The sequence below is a fragment of the Apostichopus japonicus genome, chromosome 13 (assembly GCF_037975245.1).
Source record: "Apostichopus japonicus isolate 1M-3 chromosome 13, ASM3797524v1, whole genome shotgun sequence".
NCBI classification, from domain to species: domain Eukaryota; kingdom Metazoa; phylum Echinodermata; class Holothuroidea; order Aspidochirotida; family Stichopodidae; genus Apostichopus; species Apostichopus japonicus.
Genome location: NC_092573.1, coordinates 7,079,671 through 7,100,000, shown reverse-complemented (window position 1 = coordinate 7,100,000; position 20,330 = coordinate 7,079,671). Strand labels below are relative to the sequence as shown.

At 36.1% G+C, this 20,330-nt stretch overlaps 1 protein-coding gene and 1 long non-coding RNA gene across 11 annotated transcripts in view; both read left to right on the top strand.

The window, feature by feature from the left end:
- The window catches only part of LOC139978211 (protein unc-13 homolog B-like), a 200,825-nt gene that overhangs the window by 175,622 nt on the left and 4,873 nt on the right, over window positions 1–20,330 (top strand). For 8 of the 10 annotated variants that reach the window (XM_071988156.1, XM_071988157.1, XM_071988154.1 and 5 more), the window contains 15 exons: window positions 688–838; window positions 1,658–1,726; window positions 2,229–2,318; window positions 3,362–3,633; window positions 4,334–4,419; window positions 5,235–5,361; window positions 6,283–6,523; window positions 8,577–8,654; window positions 8,879–9,054; window positions 10,266–10,424; window positions 10,756–10,879; window positions 14,958–15,023; window positions 18,151–18,228; window positions 18,687–18,834; window positions 19,315–19,410. In XM_071988156.1, coding sequence (XP_071844257.1) covers window positions 688–838; window positions 1,658–1,726; window positions 2,229–2,318; window positions 3,362–3,633; window positions 4,334–4,419; window positions 5,235–5,361; window positions 6,283–6,523; window positions 8,577–8,654; window positions 8,879–9,054; window positions 10,266–10,424; window positions 10,756–10,879; window positions 14,958–15,023; window positions 18,151–18,228; window positions 18,687–18,834; window positions 19,315–19,410 — 1,961 coding nt within the window. Of the gene's footprint in view, window positions 1–687; window positions 839–1,657; window positions 1,727–2,228; window positions 2,319–3,361; window positions 3,634–4,333; window positions 4,420–5,234; window positions 5,362–6,282; window positions 6,524–8,576; window positions 8,655–8,878; window positions 9,055–9,343; window positions 9,379–10,265; window positions 10,425–10,755; window positions 10,880–14,957; window positions 15,024–18,150; window positions 18,229–18,686; window positions 18,835–19,314; window positions 19,411–20,330 lie in introns of all 10 variants that reach the window. The other 2 variants (XM_071988155.1, XM_071988158.1) reach the window with 2 other exon arrangements.
- LOC139978213 (uncharacterized) lies at window positions 11,396–12,580 on the top strand. The gene is made up of 2 exons (XR_011796926.1): window positions 11,396–11,819; window positions 11,854–12,580. It is a non-coding gene; the product is annotated as an uncharacterized lncRNA (long non-coding RNA).

The window sequence follows — 20,330 nt, the reverse complement described above, 5'->3', positions numbered from 1 at the left end:
TATTGAGTTAATTTAAGAAACCATCACACAAGTCATTTATGTTGATCTAGTCAGTATATCAAGCCATGACGTGAATCAATCACCTTATTGAGTTAATTTAAGAAACCATAACATGAGTCAATCATGATGATGTCAATATATCGATCCATGATGTGAGTCAATCACCTTATTGAAATAGTTTAAGAAACTGTAACATGAGTCACTCATGTTGATGTAGTCAGTAATATCAAGCCATGACGTGAGTCAATCACCTTATTGAGTTGATTTAAGAAACCATAACATGAGTCATTCATGTTGATGTAGTCAGTATATCAAGCCATGGCTATGGAGACAGTTTATCAAGACACCACATGTTCCTGAACCAGTCATGACTATGGAGTCAGTTTTCCAAGCCTTGATGTGAGTCACTCATTAATATTGAGCCATTTTATTCAAACTATGACATGAGTCACTCATGACAATAATTTGGCTGTTCCAAGTTAAGCAAGCTATTACCCAATTTAACCTACTAGAGACCAATTGATAGTCAGTTAATGGCTATGGAGACTGTTTATCAAGACACCACATGTACCTGAACCAGTCATGAGTCAGTTTTCCAAGCCATGATGACCGATTGATAAAATATATTCTTGAGATATTTTGTTCATGAACCAAGTATTTTCCTTGTTTTTTCTTTCTTTTCCGTAGCCACTTTTCATGTATGTCATCTAAGTACATGTGTTCCGGTGTGCCTGCTGTCATGAGTATGTTATTGGCCAACATCAATGCCTTTTACGCTCACACCACTGCATCTGTGGTGGTGTCTGCAAGCGATAGATTTGGTGCTTCTAACTTTGGTGTGAGTTTCAACTGTTTTCTATATTGTTTCTTTTTCTCATAAAAACAGAGAAACTCATATCCCTCTTAGCGTCATATCATTGTATGTTACATGCTAACTCTTTAAGCTTCCTTAAATCACTCATAGCTAACATGGAATAGTGTCCAGCTATCATGCTTCCCTGTGACAGGTTTACTGTAGTTTCTCAATCTCCATTGTGAAGTTAAGAAATTGTAGCGTATATGATATAAATTTCACGATTCCAGAATGTCAATAAGATTTAGATCTCTAGATAAGCACACATAGTTAGGGCAGGCTTACCTTAAAATACCTTGGCTTCACTGGTGATTAGCTCATTAGCGAAATGTGCTAATTAATAGTGACATCCTTAGGGGTGTGCTTATTTCAACCAGTCATCAGTTTGTATAACAACATCCTACAACAGTAATCCTCCTCAAGCTTGCTACAAGGAGTTTTTGCCATTTGATCAGAGTTTTTGCTTGTCAGATCTGGACAGCACTGGATAATTTATCAAATTATTAAACCACTTACTGTTACATTTTGATTCCACATTCATTTGATAGGAAAAGGAAATCAATGGAACTTTCTAACGTTTATTGGGATTGATCTAAAATTGTTCATTTATAGGTTTTGTAGTCTAACTTTCTCTCTAACCTCCAGGGCAAGATCCTTGTACCTAGTAGAAGTTTAATCTCAATACAACATTGGAGTCTTGAATTTGTGGAACAGTATCACCATCTAACATTGTTAAATCCTGAACTCCTCTGAATTGTAGCTTTAATGCATCTTATTATTTTATTTGACTGTTTTTACCGACAGAAAGACAAATTTGTTAAACTATTAGACCAACTGCACAACTCTGTCAGGATAGACCTGTCATCATACAGAGTAAGTATATTTATTTTAGACATACACCTAACTTCCAGGAAAACAGACTATTTACACCAGAATTAATACAATAAAAGCAGGAGAATCTTGCTTTTAATATCAGAGAAATAAATGAATCGGTTTAATATTATATGAAATATATAGTACATTGCAATGACTGTTAAAGAATGGAGAAGCCTTTAATGAAAACAAGATGAAAACAAGTTTGAAAGAGAAGAAAAGAGAAGATACTTTTATTGAATAATCCTTTAAGCTTTAATAATCGGAAAACCCAAACTACTGTGTTGCAGAAGTTGAAACTATGCAAATCATTAACTCGTTATGACGCAAGTACGTAGTGTTTCATCTCATTAATTCTGCAGTGTTATGTAACAGACTCATCTACATCTTAGTCTCATCAACAAAATTCAAGGTTAAATTTCATGATGTCTGTTGCAATGGTTTCTGTAAGATGGTATTAATTTGTTTTTTGTTCATATTCAATTCCTTAATTTCCAAATAGAACAACTTTCCAGCCAACAGTCCAGAGAAGCTAGCTGATTTAAAGTCCATGGTGGATCTCTTAACCAGCATCACATTTTTTAGGATGAAGGTAGGTCCAGATACTATTTCCATATATATATATATATTATATTATATTTATATTAAATAAATAAAATTATATGATATAAATATATATATATATATATATATATATATATATATATATATATATATATATATATATATATATATTTATAAATATAATTTATATATTATATTTCTATATTATATGTATATTTTTAGGATGAGGGTAGGTCCAGATATTATTTCCATATTTATATATATTATATTAAATTAATAAAGTTATATGATATAAATATATATATATATTTATAAATATAATTTCTATATTATATTTCTATATTATATGTGGTAATCATCGGTGGTTAAGTTTCTATCATCACTATTATATTTTTTGAGGTATTTGTTCCTCATTTGTATTTGAGGTCCAGATACTATTTCCATATTTGGATCTGAATGGTATTGCTAAATTAGTCATTTAAGTATATGAATGAAAAGTTGAAAGCTGATATGCATCCTTGTATATAAATTTAGATTTGAGGTTTCTATCATCACTATTATGTTTTTTTGAGGTATTTGTTACTCATTTCTATTTGAGGTCCAGATACATTTCTATATTTGGATCTGAATGGTATTGCTAAATTAGTCATTTAAATATATAAATGAAAAGTTAAAAAGCTGATATGCATCCTTTTATCTAAATTTAGATTTGAGTAATCATCGGTTACGTCTATTATATATTTTGGAGGTATAATTATATACTCTTTAAGAATGGTGCAATCTTGTTCCTTGTATCTAAATTGAGTTTTGAGTAATCATCTGGTTAGGTTTCGGTCATCACTAGGCCTATTATATTTGTTGAGGTATTACTATATATACTCTTCAAGAATATTGCAATCTTGTTCATGAATTATCTACCAGATCGCTTCTCCACTTCATGCAGATTTCATGGACGACGCCACTTGTCCTAGAAACATAGGACCTGTTGCTACTGCTGCCAATACTACTGTTATTTTAATACTGTTGTTCATCAGAGGAGTTCAGTTTCAGGAATGTTTCTCTTTCTCTCAGGTTCAAGAGTTAGCGAGCCCACCCAGGGCAGCCACGGTTGTGAAAGACTGCGTGAAGGCCTGCCTTAAGTCCACCTACGAATATATCTACGAAAATTGCTTTGAACTCTACCAGCGAGAGTTCCAGCCTGAGTCTGCAGATCAGCCACCTCAGGAGAATCCTGATGTTGACGGACAAGGTCCAAAAAGTTTAGATTTCTGGACCAAACTCATCTCTCTAATTGTTTCAGTAATTGAAGAAGATAAAAGCACCTACACGGCTGTGCTCAATCAGTGAGTATATGCATCATAATTGAGGGTTTCAGTTTACCTCAAAGATTAGACTGGCACTGATAGGTATATACAGCATTGGTGATGAAAAGTATTCTCTCTCTCACAGTGATAGATATCCAGGAAACGTGAAGAAAAAAAAAAAATCCAGGAAACTTGTGAATCATCAAAGGGACTACCAGGGGAGCCTTATAAGTTACCAGACCATAAATGCAATCCTTAAATCTGCCATTAGCTTCTTCTTTTTTTTTCTGTTTTTTGGGGGGGTGGGGGTTGAGGGGGGAGTCTCTTCAAATGTCTATGACTTATTAATATTCGATTTAAAAAAATATCTGTTTAAATTTGGGTACCAAGAGTATATTTTTAATAGGATTGAATTGGTGGTTGCGTATGTCAAATGTCCCAAACAGGAAAATATGTATGTGTTCTGCTGTTTTCAAGTTAAACTGTCCAAAGGCAGGATGCATTCACCTTGCCGATACCAACTACAATTGCTGATAACTGCAGACTGAGATACATGTATGTGGATTAACACACCTGAACTGAGGAGAGAAGTGATTAAACTTACAAATTTTACAAGCCGGGGCAAACATTAAAACAGACTCCAGTTTTATCTGAGGTGCCATTGTTCATCTTCTCAGATTATGAGAGAATTATATTCATTCATTCATTCATTCGTTTGACTTGATTCTGTTTATTTTAGATTTCCCAATGAGCTCAATGTTGGTGAGGACAGTGCCTCCACGATGTGGACTATGTTTTCTCAGGACATCAAATATGCTTTAGAAGGTAACTGTTGATTTATGAAGATGGTCTTAAAGATAAGACTTAGCTTTATAATAACATAGATATTTGGATAGGTCAGGCTAGTTGAATATTCATGCATCATTATTCATATATTCATACATATATATATTCATACATTATTATAAATTTTACTTTATTTTTACTTTTTTTTACTTTATAAAGTCTCATTGAATACACTCAGAGAAATTAGGTGTAACTTTATTTTTGTTACGTAAACGTTAACTGCTGGAAACCAAGTCTGAGAATTGCAAATATGTAGATTCTGAGTATGCCTGGATTGATATCTTTGACAACCTGTATTGTGTGACAGACAAGAAATGTGATGAGCAAAGCACTTCTGTTGTTACAGGTTGAAATCCTGTTCTAGACAATTATTTTCTTTGTTATTTTGAAATAAGACAGTATTAAAGGGTGTGAAGACTCACGCACAAAGAAATGTCTCATGCTGGTAAGCTGACCTAGTTTCGAATGAGGTGAAACAGAAGTGTTAGACACCACCATCGATCCGAGAAAATACACACATAGCTTGCTACCGTCGGTAATTAGACACGAGTGTACAGTCGATACATACAGCTACGGTCAATACCCACAACACAGTGTACATAGCAACGATGGACATCTCAGGTCTAGATAAAAGATAACAATGTATCATGTTTCATTACTGTCTGCATTTTGTAGAGACAAGAAGAAAACTTCATTTGCAAGCAATGGAAAGTTAACTTTTTCAGAGCGCAGCATGCGGTTTGGGGAGAGTCTTTAATGCCTTTAAATTACTGTTTTATTTTTTTTGTCAACAGAGCATGATCAGCTGAGGCCGTGCACTAGTGCAGAGTACATGAACCTTCACTTTAAGATTAAATGGATGTACAATAAATACATTAAAGAGGCCCTACCAGCAGCTGAAGATGACTCTGATTATCCAGTGTAAGTAAATGAGACCGAGGTCAGGGCGGGCCGGTCAACATGTCAACAATTTGCACATTAACCATTATTCATTCATACTTAGTAAAGATTCCTAAATCCTATTGGTCCATTCAGGTCAGCTGACCGTGGTTAATCCTGTGAGTAACGCACGGTAAAATTACGGGGCATCTCTTTAATAAATCTTTGGTTATATGTAACCAAAAATGTTTTGTTTTATGATTTTTCCCCCACACAAATGGTAGTGTATGAATGAACGGGGTTAATCAACGGTCTAGCGTGCGTTACCCACATGATTAATGCACTCCGGGTGTTAATGCTATCGCTGGATGCACTCGGGCTCCGCCCTCGTGCATCGCTTGCATTATCCCCCAATCGTGCATTAATCCTGTGAGTAACGCACGCTAGACCGTTGATTAACCCCTCATTAACTAATTTCATCACCTTCTGGAGTTTAGCTCACGGTACATTAATCTCTTCTGTCAATGACAGAGTGTTCTAAGTCCTTGAACAGGAATGGTTGACTTGTTCACAACATACTTTTCACAACATACTTTTTATCTACATAGAGATGCCATCAACCTTCTGTGCACTTTTTAGAACAGGTGTAAAGCAGCAAACCCTGTGCTATGGCCCAGATGGCATGTTGTGGGCTGCAGCTTATAAACTAGGGCACAAGTAAATGTCTGGTTAATGAAGTAATTTGCACGGATTAATTGTTAGGTCCCTTAGATTTATCTCTGCAATATTGTTTCACTTGAATATCCAGAATCGATCCCACGTTCAAATTATTGATAAATTTTACAATGCTGTTGTAACGTATGTTTAATGGTCAGTATATACCCGATGCACTGGATTTAATTATGCAATGAATGATAAGATGCAAGAAAGGAAATTTCTCTATAAACTTATTCTTTCCTAAAGATGGTTTGAGCCGTTTGTGATGCAGTGGTTGAAGGAAAATGAGGAACTCTCCATGGAGTTTCTTCACGGTGCTCTGGAACGAGATGCTCAGGATGGCTTCAGGAAGAGTGCAGAACATGCACGGTTTTCATGTTCAGTGGTCGATGTCTTTACTCAGTTGAATCAGAGTTTTGATATCGTCAAGAAGCTAGAGTGTCCCAACGCTGAAATCTTGAACCGGTACATGAGACGATATGCTCTGGTAAGTCAAACAGTTACTCTTTGTTGGTAGCTACCACTATATTAAAGAACAGTGCAATGGCTATAGTTTACATCATCATCAGTACCTTGACACTAACTTTAAGATACAACTTATTTACAGTCTCGATGGATTTTAATATAGATGGCATGGTTGTGACAAATTTGCAGGTGATTTGGATCAACATTACCAGCATATTTTTAGGATAGATTGTTGTTAGAAGAGGACTGCATAAACTGCTTATTGTCAGTCTTATTTCTATTTTATCCACTAATTAGTCTGTACATCTGTCTGTCTATCACTCTGTTTGCTTGCCTCTGAGTAATATCATGCTAGCATGGAAACTTTTGCAGTATGTGAAATAGTGTCTGATGCTAATTGATGTAATAATAATAATACTGTATTTGAGATTAATCCTCATTTTCTTTACCTGTGGTTTTGATCAAATTCCCTGGTGGGTGTACAAGTATTGCTCTGAAGAATTAGCTGGCATATTCACTAATTTATATAATGTAAGTTTAAATGAGAATTCAATTCCGTCCCTATGGAAGCATGCTAAAACATCACCTGTGCCTAAAATCTCTATTCCAACATCTGTAAATGATTTTAGACCAATTGACATGTCCAGCATTGGTTTTAACTGTATGCAAAAATTATTATTTCCATACTTGACGCAGGCCATCGTATCACACGGTGATAAAAATCAGTTTGCCTACAAAAAAGGCGTGTCCTGCACAGATGCTATACTCAAGCTCGTACATTGTGTTGTTTGTGGTTTAAATCAGAGTGACACAACAGTCACTAAAGTTTTATTCTTAGATTTTTCAAGTGCTTTTAATACGGTTTTACCAAATCGGTTAATCCAAGGTTTGTGTAGTTTTATCGATGAGCCATGGCTTATACATTGGTTGGCTAATTTTCTACAAGGATGGTCCCGACAAGTCAAGCTACAGAAAGGTTATTCAGAGGAATCAAATATTACAGTGGGAGTCCCCCAGGGAGGCCCTCTCTCTGCGTTACTTTTTACAATATACACAGATGATATACGTTCTTCTATGGGGTGTGATGTAATTAAGTACGCTGATGATACAGCTATATCCTGTAACATTTCAAAGCGGACACACCTTGAAAATCAAAATGACTATAAATCCTGTATTGATAATATGGTCAGTTTGTGTGAGCAGAAGAACCTCTTACTTAATCCAAAGAAATCTAAAGAAATAATTTTTGAAAACATTAACATTAAACATCAAGGTCTCATTCAGACCAGGGATCAGAAAACTTATGTTCAAGGCTCCATTGTTGAGCGGGTTTCTCATACTATGTACTTAGGAGTTGATATTGACGCCAAGTTAACCTTTACTAAACATAAATCTAAATCGATGTCTAAGGTGTATTATATTGTATCAACGTTGGCATACATTACTCCTTATTTTCATTCTAATGTAAGAGATAAGGTTTTCAACTCATCAATTCTGCCAGTGATTGTGTATGCAGTTCCTGTCTGGTATCACTTTCTACTTGAAAAGGACAAGAAAAGAATTAGAAGTTTTTTGAAATACTGCTCAAAAATATTTAATCTCGACTATGAAAGCCTTGTTGGTAAAGTAAACACTGCTGCTAAAAATGAATTCATAAGACTAGCTAAGAATATACATAGTTCTAAAGATCACCCACTTCACTCAGAGTTGATCTCTCTGTGCAATAGAACCAGCAAGTACAATCTACGTAATCCTACTATCTTGCCATCTTTTAGAATTATGCTTTTTAAGAACTCATTTATCTACAGAGCAGCCATTTATATTCAAAATGGGTTCTTAGAATCTCTGTTATAATCCTTTTAATCTTTAATCTTCAAAACTTCTAATCCTCTATCTTACTTCTTGTTTTTGTTCATGCTTTCATTTTTGTACATGTTTACGTCTTTTATGTATCATTTTTATGTGTCCTATTTATAAATGTTATAATTTATACTGGAATAAAGAAATTGAAATTGAATTGAATTGAATGATCAAGGAATTATAAATATCTTATTACTTTCTTTTTATTTCAACAGACTGTAAACAGAGTATTACTTGCCTATGCAGACACCGTCTCAGAAAAGTTTCCCAAGTACACCAGTGAAGCTCAGATTGTAAGTTTGGAAGTTGCAGAATATATAGAAATTTGTAATTTTCTAATTGCTAATCATGTAATCATGTACTGTCTTTAGGAAATACTATCAAAACATGTTAGCTTCTAAGCCAGTGTTCTAAATTCATATAATTTAGATCAAAGAGTGCAGATAAAATTGTTCGCTCATTGTAGACATAGTCTGGGTTGGTATGATTCACTGTAATTTGTACTTTCATTTCTCAGAGTCTACAAGCCTGTATCTTAATGAACAACATTCAACAACTCAGAATACAGCTGGAAAAGTTATTTGAGTCTATGGGAGGAGAGAAACTGGACAATGAAGCTGCTGAAATCCTCAACAGGTTACAGTCCAGTCTAAATGAGGTCTTAGATCAACTTAGCAAAGTGTTTGCTAGAAGGTAAAATATAAATAATGAGGTCTTAGATCAACTTAGCAAAGTGTTTGCTAGAAGGTAAAATATAAATAATGAGATCTTAGATCAACTTAGCAAAGTGTTTGCTAGAAGGTAAAATATAAATAATGAGGTCTTAGATCAACTTAGCAAAGTGTTTGCTAGAAGGTAAAATATAAATAATGAGATCTTAGATCAACTTAGCAAAGTGTTTGCTAGAAGGTAAAATATAAATAATGAGGTCTTAGATCAACTTAGCAAAGTGTTTGCTAGAAGGTAAAATATAAATAATGAGGTCTTAGATCAACTTAGCAAAGTCTTTGCTAGAAGGTAAAATATAAATAATGAGATCTTAGATCAACTTTGCAAAGTGTTTGCTAGAAGGTAAAATATAAATAATGAGGTCTTAGATCAACTTAGCAAAGTGTTTGCTAGAAGGTAAAATATAAATAATGAGATCTTAGATCAACTTTGCAAAGTGTTTGCTAGAAGGTAAAATATAAATAATGAGGTCTTAGGTCAACTTAGCAAAGTGTTTGCTAGAAGGTAAAATATAAATAATGAGATCTTAGATCAACTTTGCAAAGTGTTTGCTAGAAAGTAAAATATAAATAATGAGGTCTTAGATCAACTTAGCAAAGTGTTTGCTAGAAGGTAAAATATAAATAATGAGGTCTTAGATCAACTTAGCAAAGTGTTTGCTAGAAGGTAAATATAAAATAATGAGGCAAAAGTCACAAGGTTACCTCAGCAGAATGACCTCATTCTTCTTTTCTTTTCCTTTCTTCTCACTCTTTTCATTACTGTATGAATCATAAATTTACTATTACATTAATATTGATTCTTCCTGTCTAGCTCATGTACAATTGTTTGAGACTAATTTTTAGGTTTTTTTTCTTTTCTTCTTGGTACTTAAAATTGATTCTTTGTATGCATGTATGTATTTTAGATCCTCCTGCAAGCAGGAACTTGCGAAGAAGCCTCATTGGCTTATCAAAGCCGCAAGCTGACCAAAGTCAGTCTCTTAGATTCATATTTAACGTCAATGATTATGAATTGTCAATTGTCAACAACTCTGTAACTGGACGACATACATTAATCTTTGAGTGGCTCGAACTCGGGACCTTATGATTGAAAGGCATGAATGTACATTAGATGTCTTTCTTTGTGTGCTTTACCATAATTCTTCTCTCTTTTTTTTATGTTTTTCATTACAGTTTTGAGAGGAGATTAACAGAGAGTATAGGACAGCTGAGTGGTCTTTTGGGTGAGGTCAAGGGTGTGGGTAACATGGGCAGTCAGCCCAGCCAGAGGAGTAGTGTGCAACAAGATGCGGATGTTATGTTGAGACCATTGATAGATGTCTTGGATGGCAAGTAAGTCACTAAACATGTAAACATTCTTCACAAGGGAGGGATTGCTCGATACTGTCGAAATGAGATGTAGAACTAACTCGGAGGGGGAGGAGAGGGGGGGGGGCAAGGGGTTTAATGCTGTAGCCTAATATTCTATTACACCTCAGCAGGTTTTTTTTTTACTTTCGAATCTCCCTGATTCCAACACTAGCATACCTTCCAATACCAGAACTTCCCATATTGCATCTGATGTGATGAAAATTATTCTCCCCCCCCCCACCCCTGCCTCCCTTAGTCTTTGAAACCCTGACTTTTATGTTCTTTCATTCTATTTTCTGTCCACATTTTACAGTCTTACAGTACTAGCACAAAATTGTGAGAAGACGGTGTTGAAGAGACTCCTGAAGGAAACATGGCGAATCACGATCAGTAAAATAGAGAAGATTGTTGTGCTGCCCCCTATGAATGACAGCTCGGTAAGTGATTGGGAGTCTTTAATATATATATGCAAAGGATCCATGGAAAATGTTTGCCAGATATGAAGAGATACCTATGAATGCAGTAGCAGAAAGTGTTTCTTCAGTTTTATCCTTGAGAGTCTTATAAGGGTAAAGATTCCTTAGGGTGTACCTACCTTTTCTTCGAGATGATACTAGTTTTTGACTAGATTAACTTCTTCGTGTGTGCTTTGCTTTCTTGCTTACATAACGTCATTTTCATCTCACTGAAAAATTCTTTCATTCAAATCATAAAGTATGGGTATGTTTAGTTTTTTTTCTTTGCTATACAAGGAATAATCTCAGAGGATCTTTCATCTCATATGTTAAGGTTTTAATAGCTTCTATAATAAAGATTATTGATGCCTCCACATCTATTGGTCATACTAAAGTCCGAGCTCTCTGATTTGGTCTTGTTATGTCCTGTCAGCTAATTATCGATCATACTCCTTGAATACTTAAAACCAATCTCTATTTCGTAACTATAGTAGCTTCATAACCCAGACGAATTTAAGGCAGGAAAACCCTGGAATTCCCTGGAATATAAGCCAGGAAAAGCCTGGATTTAACCCAGGGAAATCCAGGGAAATTCCTGGGTTTGAAAATGGTAATTCGGACAGGAAAAGCCCGGCAAAGCCTGGTTTATATAACTCATTTAGAGCCAGGTAAAGGCCGGACAAGCCTGGATGGTTAACCCAGGTTTACCCCGGAAAAGCCAGGTCTCTATTGTGTGAGTGAAGAGCCAGGTAAAGGCCGGACAAGCCTGGATGGTTAACCCAGGTTTACCCCGGAAAAGCCAGGTCTCTAGTGTGTGAATGAAGAGCCAGGAAAAACCAGGAAAAGCCTGGTATGCACACCCAGGATTACCCAGGAAAAGCCAGGTCCCTGTTTATATCAGTGAGGAGCCAGGAAAAGCCAGGTATACATACCCAGGATTACCCCGAAAAAGCCAGGTGTCCATGCTTACCCTATATAAATTATCTTGCTGGCTAGTTGGCAGTTACTTTTAGCTTATAGGAGGTTTAAGTGTGTTTGTGGTATAGGAAATTTTCATAACTTAAAATCATGAATTATATGTAAGGGTGTTAGCCACTGAAAATAAATGTTTGTTCTTGATCAGAGAACTCTGGGTTTGGTGTGATGACCAAACACAGAACAAGACACATAAAAATGGAACACTCAACTGGATTGGATCAAAATAAATTATAATTATGAATAACAAACAATATACAGCTGATCTGGGCCCAGTCAAAGAATTAAATCAAATGACTTAGAGTCGTGAGGTGCACCCAAATGTTAAAGTAAATACACTTAATTTATAAATCTGTTCTGGTGAGTTGGCGTGCTGGTGACATCAGGTACAGATCTTCCACGACATCAGTATAGTTGAACAGATTAAATTGTATGATAAATTTCCGATCCCAACAAAATAGTATCCTTTAATTAATAAGCAATAGTGTCCCAGGGTATCCTTTCAGTAAAATACTGTCAGTTAACCAAATGGTGTCCTGGAATATCCTTTATGGTAAAATAATATCCTCTAAGTAAATAATATCCTTTATGGTAAATAATGTCCTTTATAGTAAAATGCATGCCAGACTGTCTGGTGAATATCACTCCTTCCATAAAATAATAAGGACTACATGTAACTTGATTTTGTAAATTAAGGTTTAAAACAAACTATCCAGCATTTAAAACTATATTTCTCCTCTTTTACAACTGTCTTGCTCCAATACTCATGGCCAACTGCCTAACTTCCTATACCCTCACAAAACTCCTTTGTTCCTATAATATATATGCACAGACCCCTTTTCCTGTGAGAGCTAATTTCCAGGAAGAACAACTTCCACGACATCAGTATAGTTGAACAGAATAAATTGTATGATAAATGTCCAATCCCAACAAAATAGTATCCTTTAAATAATAAGCAATAGTGTCCCAGGGTATCCTTGCAGTAAAATAATGTCAGTTAAACAAATGGTGTCCCAGAATATCCTTTACGGTAAAATAATATCCTCTAAGTAAATAATATCCTTTATAGTAAATAATGTCCTTTATAGTAAAATGCGTGCCAGACTGTCAGGTGAATATCACTCCTTCCAAAAAATAATAAGGACTACAGTAACTTGATTATGTAAATTAAGGTTTAAAACAAACTATCCAGCATTAAAACTATATTTCTCCTCTTTTGCAACTGTCTTGCTCCAATACTCATGGCCAACTGCCTAACTTCCTATACCCTCACAAAACTCTTTTGTCCCTATAATATATATACACAGACCCCTTTTCCTGTGAGAGCTAATTTCCAGGAAGAACAAAGATAGTTGCTTAGCAACCCAGAAGAGAGAAATCTTAATCCCCCCGACCACAAAACAACTTACAAATATACTGTACAAATGTATAGCCCTCTGTACAGTGAGCACTGAACTAATAAACAAGTAAAACTATGGTACAAAAGAAAACTTTATGTAAGGGCTGACCATCTTACAACTAGCTAATACTGGGTAAAAGGCAAGCTTGGCTTTTCCTGCCTAGCCAGGACAGCATTCCACTCTCGTTTCCTGCCTATTGTGGACTTGTGAGGCTGGGTGAAGCCAGGAAAAAGGCTGGACTTTCAAAATCCTGGCTTTTCCTGCCTAGCCAGGACAGCATTGCCCTCGCTTTTCCTGCCTAGTGTGGACTTGTTAGGCTGGGTGAAGCCAGGAAAAGGCTGGACTTTCAAAGTCCTGGCTTTTCCTGCCTAGCCAGGACAGCATTGCCCTCGCTTTTCCTGCCTAGTGTGGACTTGTTAGGCTGGGTGAAGCCAGGAAAAGGCTGGACTTTCAAAGTCCTGGCTTTTCCTGGCTACCTGAGGCAGGAATAAAGCTTGGATATCCAGGGAAAACCGGGGTTTTCTTGACTCTTGCTTAAAAGCCAGGAATTATTTTCGTCTGGGAATAACATTAAGATATTTACGTAGTATTTGCTCAGTAATGAGAAGAGCTGGCAATGAACTTTCAATCTCCTTAAAGTATTTAAGCACACTGATGTTACTGTGTTAACCCTATATCACCTAGTGAGAAATGTATTTTATGTAGCGTTAATTTATACAAATCGTCTGTATGCGATGTTTTTTTTTATCATTTAGCATATTCCTTTAACTCTGTCGGTAAATCTCACTTTGTAATCATAACGTTATGCATCGTCAGAATATTTCCGCCTTGGGACGTCGTGTCTAATGTAATCTTCTCTTATAACTTCACTTGGCATTTCTAATATCTTCTGAAATGTTTATCTTGGGTGAAAATATTTATTACTTTTTGCTTCTTGTTTGCATCATGAAATTATTATTTACTTAAGATTTTATAATGAAAATAAAAAAAATCATAGGTGAAAAATACATAGCCTTTTAAGGTTACCACAACTGATCTGTCATTGGTACATGTACAGGGCAGTGGGGACATGTGCATACACGAAGGATGTTGGATGATTTTCATAAAAGAAGAGAGAGTTGTATTAAGAAATACGGATGTTAAAGAGGTCAGGCTCATTAGTTACATTAAGATGAAGGCAGTAATCAAACTGACTTATTAAAAATATGTAATAGAGGAGGAGGAGGACACTATTTAAAGTTTAATAATTAAAACTCGTTAGAGTAACGGCACCTAAGACTACTTCAGTGTGTCAACTTAATTCAAACACCATTGATATCTCCATGGCCAGCTGTTGTCTTTTATCAGAAGCATTTTAAATGATGAATCCAAAAATTCTATATTTTTTTTCAAGTTTTCCTCATTGTCATGCAAATGTTTCAATATTTTCTACCTCCGACAATGACTGAATAAAGTCACTATTTTAATCATATTTTGCCAAAGAATTGCTAATCGTGTTCATGGTTTTTGGGTTCTACCATTATTAATGGATGATCTTTTCACATATTTAAGTTTTTTTCATCTTTCTCACGGTTGCACACAAGTTCATGTCTTTAATATGCTTTGCCTCTATTTCTCTGTTTTGAACATTTATCATTATCAGTTTGATGTTCTGTCATATTTTTCTTCTTCCTCTTATCATCAAGATGAATACAATTCTGGCTACCCTCAATCCAGCTCTTGCCAAACTCCAAGGTCACGCTGATAACAAAGTGAGATATGGTCACTTGATGTTAGTTGTCATTCGTAGCCTACGTGTGTAGAATTCTGATGTCTCTAGTAGAATAATAGTATGTGTACAGCGTAGAGAAGTATCGCTACAAATGAGACACTTGATACAAAATATCAAAGGAGTTACCCGCCTGCCCCATTCCCACCCCACCCTCCCTCCCTCCCTCCCTCCCCACCCACCCCCCTTCCACCCAATATCTAAAAAATTCAAAATGAATTAATTACTTACAGTGTGGTTTGTAGTACCAATTCAAAGCACAGAGATAAGGTAATAACCAAAGTCTTAAAACATGTATTCCCTGAAACACTTAGAAGTGGAGGATGTTCACACTTTGTGAATCGTTAAGTACTTCTTAAGAATTTTTGAAGTTTAAATGTATAGTTTAACTGCTAGTGAATGTTAAAATCAAATCAAAACAAGAATATTATTGTATCCCCCCCTACTCTCCCCTCCAATCTATCCATTCATTTATCTTTTCCAAAGCTTGATTAACTGTCATCTATTGGCAATAATCCTCACATTTCTTTCAGAGAATCTGGTTAAGTATAATATACAAACTCTCTGCTATTTTGCTCTTCAATTTGTTCTTGTGATTGCATGTCTCTTGTACTCCTTTATCTATTTGTTCATATAAACATTTGTAGAAATTCAACCGTAAATGATAATAGCAACAAATGATAGATGCTGTTCAAAGCCTGTCATGCCATGCTGTTTCCTACAATTTCCTGCTTGTTCTCTTCATATCAACTGTCAGCCATATTGACCCATCAGCTGGTAGACCAAGAAGTAATCAAACTGCCTGTTCTCTCTCACTGCTCTATCTCCATTCTTGTTGGTTTCCAGCTGAAAAGATTTTCTGTAGATTTTCAATTAACCTAAGGCAGCAAGAACAAAGTTGGCCCAATACTTACCAGACTTGTATTGGTATATACTCATACCTGGGCTCTAACATAGTTACCCGTACTCATACCAGCGCTCTAACATAGTTACCCACACTCATACTGCTGCTCTAAGATAGTCACCCGTACTCATACCGGTGCTCTAAAATAGTTACCCATACTCATACCTAGGCTCTAACATAGTTACCCATACTCATACCGGCGCTCCAACGACGTTACCCGTACTCATACCTATGCTCTAAAATAGTTACCCTTACTCATACTGCTGCTCTAAGATAGTTACCTGCACTCATACTGGTCCATACAACATAGTTACCCATACTCATACCGGCCCTCCAACATAGTTACCCGTACTCATACTGCTTCTCTAACATAGTAACCTGTACTCATACCAGTGCTCTATCATAGTGACCTGTGCTCTTACCGGTGCTCCAACATAGTTACCAATACCCATACCAGTGCTCCAACATAGTTACTCTTACTCATACTCAGCAATGTGGATTCATACCCATATTTGTTCTCCAGGTATTTTCAAGAGTGGTACAGGAAATAAATACAAATTGATATACTCTTGCTTAGGGTGTTTACTCATTCTACTTGTAATTGTATTTATGCTGTTGTACTCGTACTCAAGCTGTTGTACTTGTATTCATGCTGTTGTACTCATATTTGTTCTGTTTTTTTTGCTTCTCAAATATCTGGCTGTTTTATATTCAAATTAATCACCTTGATTCCAAATTTGTAATTGTTTACCAATTTAAGGGAAGTCAAATGGATTCAATATAAATTGAGAAGACGGTGACAGGTTGGAAGATAAAGTTCATGTTCATTTGCATAAATTACATTTATGCAATCAAATTCAGAAGCCTAACAACAATTAACTCTAAACCAAAGAGATGTGCACAATACAGAGTTTGATGGGAGGAAATTGATGAAAATTGAGAAAATTCTAATAAGTATAATGTGTTTTTTGACATTTTCACGGTCAATAAATAGCTATTACCAATCGTCTATAGGCAATTGCAGTGATTACGTCATCTATTTTTCTTGTCGGAGCTATCTAGCCGCCTTGACCACGTGTATAAGGTGTAGATGATATCTGAAAGCTACGTGTTAGGGGTAAATGCCCCCCTTCACGTCGCACATTTGTGCCTTCCAGCTCTCTCTTACAAACATTAAGCAGTGTGATTGGAAGGAAATAAAAACAGAAAATGTAGAGTTAAAGGAAACCGATGTGATGGAACTTGTATTTACCAAAAATAAACATCCAGAGAACAGTATGACAGAGCCTGTGATATTTTGGTGCACAAATGACATGGAATGTAGATAAGGAGAGAATTATTCCAGAGTAACAGACTAGTTTAATGTAAGCCTATAGGGTGGGGTGGGGGTGGGGGGAGTAGTGAAGAATCATTTGGAATACAATATGAGAGAGACAAAAGTCATGGTAAGTTGGGCGGACTTTGAAGAACTCTCTACAAAGTCGACTGTTAAATGGATTCTGTGTTGGTACAAAATGCTGTCGTGATCCAGGCTGCTGCCCTCTTATTAATTTTAGGATTAAATGAGAAGATCTCAAATTCAATCTATCTCGTTTTGTTTTTCTTAAATTCAAAGCTTCAAACGACTCATTCACAATGAAAATAAAATCAACTGTTGTGTATAATTAAGACTACTTGCAGGTTTGGTCTGAGAATAATTGTCTTTTTTTTTAAATGAAACAAAATTGAGACACAAAGAGAGAAAAAATGACAGAAAGATGAAATGACAAATATCATCAAATGTAATGTAATCTAATTTTCTTGGTAATTAATGCAATTTGATGTATCTTTGCAACGCTCCGATACACAGAAGTACCAGAGAAGTACACATGTTATGGAAGCTGTGTACAAAGTAACAGGAATATACACATGTTTACATTTCTTCGTCATATATCTGTACTTTACAGGAACTGCCTTCGCCAATGTGTAGAACCTGTATTACATTTCATTAACAAGATAAAGCTGAAATATAGAGAAACTTGAATTCTTGAAGACCATTTGCTACTGGAGTGCTAAATTGAAAGTTTTAAGTTGTTTATCTTTACTGTCAGCCGTTATCATTGCTTAAAGTGGTCTTTGTTACATATCCCTGTGTACTATGTAAACTGATGGTGACTTTATATCGTTACAATTAGCATGATACATGCATTAATTGTCTTCCCTACAGGACGGTCAGAGTGCCGACAATAAAAACTTGAGTCCAAAGCAATGTGCAGTACTTGAAATGGCTCTGGACTCAGTAAAGGTAAGAACCTGTTGGTAGTTGTGTATTTACCATGAATCAGCCATGAAACTAGGATATGGGAGATGGTTGCTTTAAAGGACGGGGGAGGGGTTTTGGGGGGAGAGGGGCTAGGGCAAATTGTTGATAAATCAATCAAACAGCTGATGAATCTACCTACATATTTATAGATTTAAAGGGGAAGGTGATAAAAGACTAACTAGAGGGTTCATGTTACTTCTACAAGAGCAACGGGTTTGCCTGTGATGTTATTTCATGTTGTTATTACAGATGCATCATTTCATGTTTATTACATATGTGTTTATGCGTCATGTAGTCCTTCGAACTGAGGCTTGTTCGGGAGTACAATTGCCGTAAATTTATGGTATTGAAGGGTTATTAGTTTAACATGTTACCTATATGCTATTACATCAGCAATGTGTTCATAGTTTATACCTTGACTGCTTCCCATTTATTTGTAGCAATACTTCCACGGATCTGGTCAAGGCCTTAAGAAAGCTTTCTTAGAAAAGTGTCCAGAGCTGCAGTCTTTACGATATGCCTTGTCACTCTACACTCAAACGACAGACATGCTCATCAAGACATTTGTTCAAACCCAGACGATACAAGGTGAGTCTGTATTTGAATTTGTTTACAAGGCTTGTGCATCTTGATTGCAATTATTGGTACTTGTTGATCTGTCTTGATCTCGTCACCAGTCCTAGGGAAACTTCACCTACAAGATGGCAATAGATTAATTCAGCTCATTCAATTTTTGGTCTGTGTTATTATCGTTTTAATTTTATTATCAGAGTCACATTTATCTATTACATTATGTGCAGGTTCTTTAGTGATTCATTTTCTTTTTGCTGAATCTTTAAAATGTAGCAGATATTCCCATTTATACTGGTTAAACTCTTTAATGATCATGAATTTTTTTCATCTATCGTTGGTGTTTTAAATCGTGGAATGAGAGGAGGTCTTAGCAATAAGGGGGTTGGGGAGGGGGGGGTGAAGAAATTTTGGTTATATGATATTTCAAATGGAGATACATTGTAATGTAAGCTCACAGTTAAAGTTACATTCCAAATGTTTTTGTTTATTTTTCAGATGATCCTAGTGTTTCTGATCCAGTAGGAGAGATCTCTGTACAGGTGGACCTCTTCACACATCCTGGTACTGGGGAACATAAGGTCACTGTCAAAGGTCAGAATCATTCATGATCAACTCTTTAAGACAAATCACCCCACAGACCTTACTCCTAACAGGAAAATGAAGAAGTGACATTGTCATAAGATGGGGAGAAGATGGAGGCATGATGCTTTAAAGAAAGATGGGAGTGGGAGGGGGGGGGGGGCAAACTATTGCATTGTCCTCGAATGTTTTTGGAATGGATAAAGAGACCATTGACAAGTTTTGGGATTTCTTTGAAAATACTCTCTAATTGGTTTCTTCAGAGATGATCACTGAAGGCCACTGTGACTGTGTCATTGTGTACCATTACTTATCTCCTGTCACTGGAATGCTTGAACTCTGGCTTCCATTGCAGCCTAATTAGTACATATTCTTAGAAACAATATGGCTGGAATAGATAACACTGATCACTGAAGGTCACTGTGACTGTGTCATTTGTGTACTATTACTTGTCTCCTGTCACTGGAATGCTTGAACTCTGGCTTGCATTGCAGCCTAATTAGTACATATTCTTCGAAACAATATGGCTGGAAAAGATAACACTGATCACTGAAGGTCACTGTGACTGTGTCATTTGTGTACTATTGCTTGTCCCCTGTCACTAGAATGCTTGAACTCCGGCTTCCATTGCAGCCTATTTTTTCAGGGAAAGATATTTCATTTAGTATTATTAAGAGAGCCCCAGCTATCACCTGGCGTGGTTTTGCAATATGGTATCCCTCTCCTTAGTATGTTGTAGAATTATCAGAAGGCCCTGTCAAAGAGATGAGACTTCACTTCCTTGTCTCTGAATGAGGTCTCAATTGTCCAATACGGGGAACGTCTCCATCCCCACCTCTAGCTTGTCCCCATCCCTACCCATGGGTCCTACAGGGAAGTCACCATCCTTACACCTCCCCCCACCTACTCCCTAGCTCCCTGTTTATCTTGCT